At 63.9% G+C, this 10,378-nt stretch overlaps 6 protein-coding genes and 1 non-coding gene across 7 annotated transcripts; 4 read left to right on the plus strand and 3 right to left on the minus strand.

Moving 5' to 3' along the window:
- Window positions 1–79: 79 nt before the first annotated feature.
- On the plus strand, window positions 80–1,680 carry AMSG_11428 (hydroxylamine reductase; the record flags this gene model as incomplete). Its single annotated transcript, XM_013897239.1, has 2 exons — window positions 80–1,057; window positions 1,102–1,680. Coding segments are annotated over 2 exons (1,557 nt in total), but the record flags the coding sequence as incomplete, so codon positions are not given.
- Window positions 1,681–1,978: 298 nt separating this feature from the next.
- On the plus strand, window positions 1,979–3,787 carry AMSG_11429 (NADPH-cytochrome P450 reductase; the record flags this gene model as incomplete). Its single annotated transcript, XM_013897240.1, has 1 exon — window positions 1,979–3,787. The coding sequence occupies one exon, from the start codon at window positions 1,979–1,981 to the stop codon at window positions 3,785–3,787; it is 1,809 nt and encodes a 602-aa protein (XP_013752694.1).
- Window positions 3,788–4,516: 729 nt separating this feature from the next.
- AMSG_11430 (heat shock protein) lies at window positions 4,517–5,032 on the minus strand (the record flags this gene model as incomplete). The annotated part of the gene is made up of 1 exon (XM_013897241.1): window positions 4,517–5,032. The coding sequence occupies one exon, from the start codon at window positions 5,030–5,032 to the stop codon at window positions 4,517–4,519; it is 516 nt and encodes a 171-aa protein (XP_013752695.1).
- Window positions 5,033–5,185: 153 nt separating this feature from the next.
- AMSG_20085 lies at window positions 5,186–5,257 on the plus strand. The gene has a single exon. It is a non-coding gene; the product is annotated as a tRNA-Cys (tRNA).
- A 184-nt stretch (window positions 5,258–5,441) lies between these two features.
- Window positions 5,442–7,207, minus strand: AMSG_11431 (26S proteasome non-ATPase regulatory subunit 3). The gene is made up of 2 exons (XM_013897242.1): window positions 7,116–7,207; window positions 5,442–6,831 (listed from the first exon to the last, which is right to left on the minus strand). Exons 1-2 carry the CDS (start codon window positions 7,198–7,200, stop codon window positions 5,456–5,458), a joined length of 1,461 nt encoding a protein of 486 aa, XP_013752696.1. The 5' UTR covers window positions 7,201–7,207; the 3' UTR covers window positions 5,442–5,455.
- An 82-nt stretch (window positions 7,208–7,289) lies between these two features.
- On the minus strand, window positions 7,290–7,879 carry AMSG_11432 (uncharacterized protein; the record flags this gene model as incomplete). The annotated part of the gene is made up of 2 exons (XM_013897243.1): window positions 7,290–7,780; window positions 7,871–7,879. 2 exons carry the CDS (start codon window positions 7,877–7,879, stop codon window positions 7,325–7,327), a joined length of 465 nt encoding a protein of 154 aa, XP_013752697.1. The 3' UTR covers window positions 7,290–7,324.
- Window positions 7,880–8,520: 641 nt separating this feature from the next.
- Window positions 8,521–10,119, plus strand: AMSG_11433 (CCDC77 protein; the record flags this gene model as incomplete). The annotated part of the gene is made up of 2 exons (XM_013897244.1): window positions 8,521–8,584; window positions 8,765–10,119. 2 exons carry the CDS (start codon window positions 8,521–8,523, stop codon window positions 10,117–10,119), a joined length of 1,419 nt encoding a protein of 472 aa, XP_013752698.1.
- Window positions 10,120–10,378: the final 259 nt, after the last annotated feature.

Consider the following 10,378-nt stretch of genomic DNA (forward strand, 5'->3'; position numbering starts at 1 on the left):
CCCCACCCCTACCCCCCCCACCCACACACACACACACGCACCCACCCACCACTCACCACTCACACACACACACGCACAGCCACCCAAGGTTGCGGCCCAACAGGATCTCCTGGTTGAGCAGCTGAAGCGGATTGCGATCAATGCCGATGCCATCAACAAGGCCGGCGGCTCGCTGCCGCCCGAGGTCGACGCCTTTATGCTCGGCGGCCTTTTTTCCACTCTGACCAACGTCAACTTTGACTCATCCCGCTTTGCCGACTACATCAAGCACGCCGGTGATCTGCACGAAATGACTCAAAACGTGGCGCTGGCAGCTGGCGCAACCGGAACGACCAAGGCTGTCGGCGTCAAGGCCTACGACGACGAGCAGCTTGGCCTCCTTGCATCGCGGTACTCGGTCCTTGCGCGGCGAGATGCAGTGGGCGACGCGGACCTCAGCTCCGCCATCGAGCTCGGAACATACGCCCTCAAGGGCATGGCGGCGTATGCAGACCATGCGGCCAAGCTTGGTGTCACCGATGACTCTGTCCATGCGTTTATCCACTCGGCGCTGGCCAAGATCGCCCGGGTCGAGTCGGGCGCCGAGTCGGCGACCATGGCCGACATGCTGCAGCACGTCCTTGACATCGGCGGCAAGAACGTCGAGGTCATGGCCATGCTCGACTCTGCGCATCGGACTGCATTTGGTACCCCCACGCCGCGCAGCGTGACCACAACGCCCAAGGAGGGCAAGGCCATCTTGGTCTCCGGCCACGACCTCGCCGATCTCCAAGCGCTGCTCGAGCAGACAAAGGACACCGGCATCCGGGTCTACACCCACGGCGAGATGCTGCCGGCCCATGGCTATCCGGAGCTTGCCAAGTACCGCCACCTCGCAGGCCACTACGGAACGGCGTGGCAGCTGCAGCAGCTCGAGTTTAACCTGTTCCCGGGTGCCATTGTGGTGACGACAAACTGCCTCATGCCGCCGCGGCGCAAGTATGCCAACCGGCTGTTCACCACCAACGCCGTCGGCTTTGACGGCATCCAGCACGTGCCATCCACCGACTTTACCCCAGTCATCGAAGCCGCGCTCGCTGCCCGGGCTTCGACGGCTCGGAGCGGCTTATCGCCCCGGCCCCGGCCATGAACGTCGGCTATGGCCACTCGGCCATCGTTGCCCTCGCCGGCACCATCAAGGACCTGGTCGAGGCCGGCCAGATCTCGCGGTTCTTTGTCATCGGCGGCTGCGACGGCTCAGAGTCCGAGCGCTCGTACTTTACCAAGCTTGCCAAGCTCACACCCGCTGACTCGGTCATCCTCACCGCCGGCTGCGGCAAGTACCGGCTCAACACGCTTCCGCTTGGCGAGCTGAGCGAGACCGGCCTGCCGCGGGTCCTGGACCTCGGGCAGTGTAACGATTCGTACGGCGCAGTCGTCGTCGCCAACACCCTTAAGGACGCCTTTGGCCTTGACTCCATCAACGACCTCCCGCTCTCGATCAGCCTCTCCTGGCTCGAGCAAAAGGCCGTTGCGGTCCTCGCCTCGCTCCTCCACCTCGGGATCCGCAACATCCGCATCGGTCCCTCGCTGCCGGCCTTTGTCACGCCGGCCGTCCTTGACGTCCTCGTCTCCGACTTTGGACTCAAGCCCATCGGCAAGCCCGAAGACGATATCGCCGCCATGATGCGCGGGGAGTAGTAGCCTGTACCGTGCCGATCAAGCACGAGGCTGATACCCTCGACGAATTGTAAGTGGGCGCTAGCCTGCGACGACAACTCATATACGCCGGTCACTTTTCCGATCGAGAGAGGCGAGCACAGTAAAAGGCCGAGAATATCAAGCCGTTCAGCTAGCAATGCAACTACCGAGCCAGCGTCCGAGAGCTGTTCCCCGTTGTAGCTCCTGCGATAGCATACGACGTCGCCCCCGAGATCCCAGAGTGACCCATTATTTTTCTGCCCACGGCAATTTCTCTCGCATTTCCCACACCCTCTCCATGCTCCGCCTCAACCTCTCCCGAACCACATCGGCCCACCTTCTGCGCCAAGCCTCCCACCTGGCCATCGGTTTTGGCTCGCAAACCGGTACCGCCATGACCTTTGCCGCAGAGCTGTCCAAGGAAGCTGCCGTCCACGCCCACACGGCCTCGTTAGTCGCCGCCAACGACCTCGTCCCGCTCAACTCGCTGCCACCCGATGCTGTCCTGGTGCTGATCTGCGCCTCGTGTGGCGAGGGCGAGCCGACCGACAATGCGCGCGAGCTTATGGCCCATCTCGAAGCGACGTCAAGCTCGCTCGATGGCCGCCAATTCGCCGTCTTTGGTCTCGGCAACTCGGCCGCGTACCCGGAGCGCTTCAACGTGGTAGCCAAAGCACTCCACACACGCCTGGTCGAGCTCGGCGGCGAGCCACTCACCCCGCTCGGCCTCGGCGACGATGCTGGGCTCAACGGCCACTGGATAGATGACGACTTTGACGCGTGGAAGGACAGCCTGTGGACTGCGTTGAAGACCACGTCTCAGCCGCCGACCAAGCCCGATGCAGCCCGCGCGCCGGGCGTCGTCATCGCCACCCACGCATCCGATGCCGGCCGAGCCGCGCGCGAGCAATACCACGCCCACATCGAGCACTGCCGCGCAAACTTCCCGGTCTCCCTCACTCACCCGGCTCTGCTGAAAACGAGCTGCAACATCGAGCTGCACGCTCCCAACTCGCAGCGATCGGCGCGCCACATCGAGCTCGACGCGTCCGCCACCCCGCTGCGCTATGCCACCGGCGACCACGTCGGCATCATCCCGCGGAACTGCTCAGCAAAGGTCGCCAGAGTTCTCGACATGCTCCAACTTGATCCGCACCAGTTTATCTCGGTTCCTGCCACCCGCAACCCGGCGCACGCCGCGATTGTTCACGGCGAGCTGGTCGAGGTGCCGACCGCCGTTGCGTCCATCTTTGAGGCACACAAGGATCTGACCGGTCCACCATCGGCGGCAGTGCTGGCGTCACTGGCCGAGCTTGCAGCCGATCCGGGCGAGGCGGCAGTGCTGGCAGATCGCGCTGCTGCGGCCCGCACCCACGCCACTCTCGACGGCTCCGAATACCGCCCGTCGCTGGCAGACGTCATCACCGACGCGCCGTCGCTGGCTGGGCGCCTTGCGCTGGAGAAGCTACTCGACATTGCCCCGCCCATGAAGGCCCGGTTCTACTCGATTGCATCGGCCGCAGAGGCCAGCCCGACCCAGATTGATCTGACCGTCTCGGTCCTACGCTACGGCCTTTGCTCCAACTACCTGGCCGGCCTCGAGCCCGGCAGTGTCGTCCGCGCCTTTGCGCGCGACTCAGGCTTCCGACTTCCTTCCGATCCGACACTGCCCGTCATGCTCATTGGCGCCGGAGCAGGCGTGGCTCCGCTGCGCGCCTTCTGGCGTGCCCGACAGATGTTGCGCGCGCGTGGAGCTGCTCTCGGACCCGCCCATCTGTACCTCGGCTGCGACCGGCGCGGTGTCGACGATCTGTACGCCGACGACATTGCTGCTGCGCTTAGTGATGGAGCACTTACCACAGCCACCATTGCCGCGCAGCATGAGCCGAGCCCGTCGGGCGCCGTCTTTGTCCAGGACTATCTCCGGCAAGGTGATCACGCCGCCCGAGTCCGGGACCTTGTCGCTGCCGGTGGCTCGATCTACGTCTGCGGGCGCGAAACAACGCTCGGCGTCGGCACAAAGGCTGCCTTTACCGACCTTCTTGGTAACCAGGTCTTTGATGCCTTTGTTCGATCCGGCCGCTTTGCTCAGGACGTCTTTGCCTGATCTGCGCCGCCGTCGGCCGAGATGTGGCGCTGCAACTTGGAGCAAAGTCAGCACCATCGTCGGCTAGCCCGATCGAAGCGAGCGACTCGAGGTCCCGTGCTCCTTGCCGTCTTTACCTCGTCCGCCACCGAGCGGTCTGGGGCTGTCGCCTTGGTTGCGTCAATCGTTGTGGTCATCATCGAGTAGCCCGGTGCTCCCATTGCTCGCTTCGATTGCCTGCTTACATCCATCGTCCTCGCCTTGCTCGCCGTGCCCACCTCGTCCAACATCGATCCACCCGCCAGCCTTGCTCATCGCTGACCAAGCAAGTGCCTCGCATGACTTGCCTCCCCCCTCCTCCAGCGCTCATCGTGCTCATCATCGTCCAGCACGGCGCCTTTCAGGTGCAACATGCGCGGCAGGTTTGCTTTACCACACACACGCGCGCACACACAACCACACACACAGAGACATACACGCAGATCGAGCCATCGAGCCCTCTTAGCTGAACACAGCCACCACAGTGGCACTGCAGCGCAACTCGGCTCCGTCACCGCGGCGGCAACTCGGGCATCTAATGGGCGGGGGTCTACGTGTCGGCCGCCGTCACGTGCGGGCGCGCCTGCCACCCCAAGCCGCAGGCCAAGCAGGTGTCGCGCAGCGTCGGCCGGTGACCTGGTAGTCAAGCATCATCGAGTTGTTCACTTTGAGACGCGCAACAACGCGTCCGAACAACCATACCGCAAAGGGTTAGTAGACATCGTCGTAGTCATCCTCTTCAACCGCGATGCGATCCGTTTGCTTGTCAGCCACAGGCTGAACATACGGCGAGTTGTATCCAGCCGGGGCAGGCGTGCCCGGTGTTGCCGGTGTGGGCCCAGCCGCAGCAGGTGCGGCAGCCGTCGATGACGAGCCAAACTGAATGACCATGACCCGGGGCTCGGCAGCGACCTTGCGCAGAGTGACTTCGAGGACACCGGCGGCATACTCGGCCTCGAGCGAGGCCGGATCAAGATGCAGCTCATCCGGGAGCGGAATGACGGCATGGAAGGGCCCGGCGTGGCGCGCTTGGGCCACGAATCGGTGCCGCTCGGCAGTGGCAAATGCAGAGCGTTGCCCGTCGACCACCAGGGCGCCTCCGTCGTACTCGAGCGAGAACGCGTCGTCCGACATGCCAGGCACGTCGACGTAGACGAGGACGTGCCGCTCTGTCTCGACCATGTCGTATGCAGTAAACTCGGCCGCTTGCCCTGCGTCTGCTGCCATCTTGCGCTGACGTGCAGTGTGGGGCTGTGGGAGACTGGTCGGCCGGACCAACGGCTGACGGGCAGAGGGGGGGGGGGACAGACGGACCGCATACGGTCGAATGAAGTAGACCATTGAAAAAGGGTTGGTTGTGCAGTAGTTTTCAGCGAAGTGGGGCGTGTAGCTCAGGGGTAGAGCAATGCATTGCAGCTGCATAGGTCGGCGTTTCGATTACGTCCGCGCCCTTCGCTTATTTTTTTGCTTTTTTTTTGCCCCTGCCCCCCTCACACCAACTAGGTCGGGTCGACGATGAACGAAACGAGTGGAGCGACAGACAACATTCACAACAACGAACAGTTATACCCACACCACGCTCAAAACCGTCTCCACCACCACCACCACCACATTACAATACATACACACACCGACACACTGTCCACACGTTTACAGATCCTCGAGATCATCCTCATCATCAAGGAGCGCATCCACAAGATCGAGCTCATCAACGTCCTCCTCGTCAGCATCCCCCCGAACAACAGCCTTACTCTTGACGTCGGGGTACCGCATCGCCCGCACCGCATCGTCATGGATCGAGAAGCAAAAGCTGATCCGCTGCGAGAGCTCGTCGAGCGGCGCAGAGCTCGAGTACACGTCGCCGACCTCGTTGGTCGTCACAACTCCGGTCTCCGCGTCAACAACCGCGTCCATCACGCCGTCGCGGATGGCCTTGGCCACGATAAACTCCACATCGCCGCGCGACGCGAGCCCGAGCTTGGCCGCAATGTCGTCAAGCGAGATCCGCGAGTACGCCATGTTGATCTTGCGGAGCCCGGTCCGGAGGACAGAGAGCCGCAGTCGCTTGATGAGCGAGAGCACACGGTCGCCCGCAAACGTCGCAGCGTGCGCCTCCAGCACCGCGTTGTACCCGTTGAGATCACCCACACGCACCGCGAGCGCGAGCTCCAGATACGGTGCAAGGAGTTCCGCAAACTGCGGGTGCCGGAACGTCGCCTTGTCCGGCAGCTCGCCCCGGAGCAGGTACACCACACAGTGCAGCTTGTGGATTGCCGCACGGAACCCGAGTGCCGTAAACTGCGGCGCCTTGCGCGCTGCTTCGGCGAGGAACTTGTGCGCCTCCTTGTACTTGAGCTGCACAGCCGCAATCCGGCCCATGTAGTAGTGGTACCGCGCGAGCTGGTTCGACGACGCCTTGCTAGGGAACCGCGAGTTGAGCACAAGCTTGTGTGCCTGGTCGTACTGATCCGCTGCGAGGTACGACCGGAGCAGCGCGTTGACCACAACCGCAGACACCTCGTCCTCGCCGCGGAGCGACGCCCGCTGCTGCGCCGCAAGCAGCGTCGCCCGCCCCGCTGCCGACGACCCGCAAAGCTCGTGCGCACGCGCAAAGTAGTAGTACACCTTGCCGGCCAGCGGCACAAGCGTGAACCGCTGCTGCTCCTGCACATACGCCTCCAGCCGCTGCGCAACCGCCACAGCCGCAACGTGCCGGCCCTCTGCAATGAGGCTCACCACCGCAAGCAGGTGGATGTACACCCGAATCTCCGGGAGCACTCCCTCCACCTCCTCGCTCGCCACATCTGCATCAGCAAACTCCGCCCCATCAGCATCGCTCCCATTCAGCACTGCCACCAGTCCCACCGCCAGCGGATGCGCCTCTCCCAGCTTCTCCTTTGCAAACTCGCCCAGCACACTGCCCTCCACCGCAAACCGGAGCGCCACCCCACGAGCCACACGTCCGACATGGCGGGTCGTCTTGTGCGCCACCGTCCGCTCGAGCTTGGTCACCGCGTCCGCCATCACTACACAAACACCACACACCCGCATCCGCCATGCCGTAAGTAAGGGAAGGAGGGAGGGAGGGAGGGAGGAAGGGAGGGAGGGGGGGGGGCTTGGTTCTGGTGCTGGCTCTGGTGACCGACGCCCGCCTTCGGTGTCGCTCTTGTGGCCACAGACCAAATTTTGGGTCGCGCCCAGGCAGGTCGCCCACCTGCGAAGCGGACAAGGGACCGGGGACAGGGGACAGGGGACAGAGGTGGAGATAGGAGGGGGGGGGGGGGGAGGGGGGGTACCAAACGCTACGTACGGTCATGAGGGGTGCGCGGGGTCTCCGTAGGGGTGTCAGCGTCAGTCGTCTCGACGTCCATGGGCTCGGCCTCGGTCGATGGCATGGGCGGGTGTCGGGGAGAGGTGTCGTTCCATTGCCTCGACCGTGTCGCTTTGCGCTGCTCACCTCGCTCACATCCCTCACGTCGGTCGGTCGTCGATCAGCAGTCGTTTACACACAGGAACATACTAGACTCGCCCAAGAGAGGCACGGACTTCGCGAGCGACACCCACAGCGTCGGCCATGCGCGCATCTTCCGCATCCACCGCAAGGCCGGCGGCAGTGATGGCAGACTCGAGGTCGCGGATGCGCCGCGCCCGGAGCGCAACCTCTTCCGACGGCGTCCGCTGCTGCCGGAGCCGCTCCAGCTCCGCCTCGGCTTCGTCGCACGCGTCGTTGAGGATGGCCAGATGCGCCTCAAGCTCGCCTGCCAGCGTGGCCATGTCGGCCGTCTCCATCTCCGCCAGCGCAGCCCGCGCCGCCACATCAGTTGTCGGCCTGCGGGTAGCAGGGCTCGGCCCAGCGCTCGGCGAGAGCACCACCTCCCTCACCTCGTCCTCCTCCGACCGCATCGAGTCGAGCAGGGGCGAGACCTGCTCCAGAAAGCCCGAGACATCCACGTCGATGTCATCATCACGGCCCTCCTGTCCTCTACCACCACTCCTCGCCGATCCTCGCGGCCGCCGCCTTGCTCCACCCGCCGCCATCCCCATCCCCATCGGCGATCCCAGGACCATCTCCATAGCTGCATCATCATTGAACGATCGTCCCTGAAAGCCAGCTCGCCTCCCACCGCTTCCACGTCTTCCGCCGCTTCCACCGCTTCCACCGCTTCCACCGCTTCCACCGCTTCCAGTCAGCTGAGCCAACAGCTCCTCGTCCATTCGCAGCAGCTCCCGAGTGGCAGCAGCCCGACCACCACCACCACCACCACCACCACCACCACTACCACCGTGCCGTCCCCTCCGTCGTGTCCGTGTCGGAGAAGGCGTGTCCAGGTCGAACACTGCCGCCATGTTCCATGGACAAGTGTCGTATCCTCTCTCGCTTTGGTCGTTGACGAGCAAGCGTTAACCGCACCTTGTGAGGGCGGGGGGGGGGAGGGGGGGGGGGGTGGGCAGAAACTACCCACACCTTCAGCACCTGGTCGATTCTGGCTCTATCAGATTTGCGTTCAATGTGGGTGATGATGACGGTTTCGCCAGGATCATCCCAACCCCAGCAGCCATCAACCCGATGACCATTCCTGCCGGTGAAGGCGTCAGCGATCACGATGGCGATCACGATCACAATGGCGATCACGATCATGACGGCGATCACGATCACCAACACTCCACCCACCCCACCACACCACCCCCACCCCCTACGGCTGCAGACACACACCATGTCCACCGCCGAGTCACTTCCCCTCTCACATTCTCTTCTCAACTACTACCGTGCACGCATTGGTACGCCCCCCCGCCCCGCCTTGCCACCCCCCCCCCCCCGCCCTTCTTCCACCCCACCAGCCGTTGGCCGTCTGACGGCCTTTTGGCGCGCACCAGCCAACAACTCCCACCCACACCACCATACTCACTCGACAATGATCGGCTTCAATGGCCAACATGGGTGAATGCGTGTGTGGGCAGAGGAGTTTGAGGCCGAGCGTGCGCTGCTCATTCGCAAGATCGAACAGTGTGATGTCTCACACGAGGTCATGCATCGGACTCAATGGGAGAGCAGGAAGAAGGCAGAGGAGATCGAGAGCTTGCAGAGAGCTCTCAATGAGGCTCATTTGTATGTGTATGACGAGCGCCAGCAGCTGCTGCAAGTGTATGCAGAAAACGATGAGATGCGCGTGCAGGAGCTGGAGGATCGGAGGAAGATCAAGCAGCTGCTCGCCCTGACAAAGCCGGTCGCCTCAGAGGTCACCTACATGCCCGGCCGCGAGCCTGTCCGCATGCGCCGCTTTCTCGGTGCCGACGCCGATGTTGAGGCTGCCGACGCCACAGATGGCGCGGGCGCGGGCACAGGCGCCTCGGATGAGAACAACAAGCCCATGGGATCGTCGACATGGTCGGCAGCCGCCGAGTCGCGCAAGGCTCCGCACGTGGAGGCCCCACCGCGTGCCCCCCATCCGGGTTCGGCTGTCCCACCTGGTGCCCGCAAGTCTGGCGTCCGCGTCCTTCGCACTGTATACATGCCGAACGATGAGAATGACACCCTGCTGCTGACCATCGAGACCCTGAGGGCCCAAGTCGCCGAGCGCGACCAGCTGCTGGCAGAGACCAAGGCCGCGTACAAGGAGGACCGTGCCCGCCTGCTGGAAGAGGCCGAGGTGCGCCGTCTGCACGACGCAGCCAAGATCGACGAGCTGCTCAAGGCCAATGCATCGCTGCAGGCCCTCCTCACCGCCAACACCAAAGAGTATCTCACCTTCCGCCACAACGCCCAGATGACCCAGCGGCTGATGAAGGAGGACAACGAGGCCCTGCTCGATGCCAACAAGCGGCTCCGCTATGAGGCTCAGGACGCCAACTCGCGCGCCCGCCTCGAGTCCAAGGTCGCCGCCAAGTCGGCCTCGGCCGCCGGCAAGGAGGTCGCCGCCCAGCTCCGTGCCACCGCCAAGGCCGCCAAGGCTGCCGCCGCCAAGGCCGAAGCCGCCCGCAGCGCCGACGCCGAAGCGTCGTCCGCCAAGATCAAGGCCCTCACCGAGCGCGTCAACATGCTCTCCAACGAGCTTGGCCGTGAGTCCAAGCGCTGGGCTCTCGAAAAGGAGGGCTACGTCAACCAGGTCCAGCAGCTCAAGGACGAGCTTGCCCGGTCGCAGGCGACCCTCTGGCGGGTCCAGGCCGAGGCAGCCGGCAACGGCGCCGACGACTATGAGCTCGAAGTGCTCAACGCCGCCCTCGCCACCGCAGGCCGTTCCAAGGCTGTCGTTGGTGGCCTCAACCGGCTCAAGGCCCGCGTTCGTGCCATGGAGGCCGCCGCCGCCGATCAGTAGCCGATGTAAACGAGACCCCCCCTGTCTTCGACGCCGAGACGCACCAGCAGCCATTTTGCCATGTCACGCCACCGATCAGTAGCCGATGTAAGCCCCCCCAGCCGATGTAAGCTCCCAGCCGACCAAGACGCACCAGCAGCCATTTTGCCATGTCACGCCACCGATCAGTAGCCGATGTAAGCTCCCAGCCGATGTAAGCCCCCAGCCGACCAAGACGCACCACCAGCAGCCATTTCGCCATGTCACGTTCGGCGACTCC

This window comes from Thecamonas trahens (genome assembly GCF_000142905.1).
Source record: "Thecamonas trahens ATCC 50062 unplaced genomic scaffold supercont1.79, whole genome shotgun sequence".
Taxonomy (NCBI): domain Eukaryota; order Apusomonadida; family Apusomonadidae; genus Thecamonas; species Thecamonas trahens.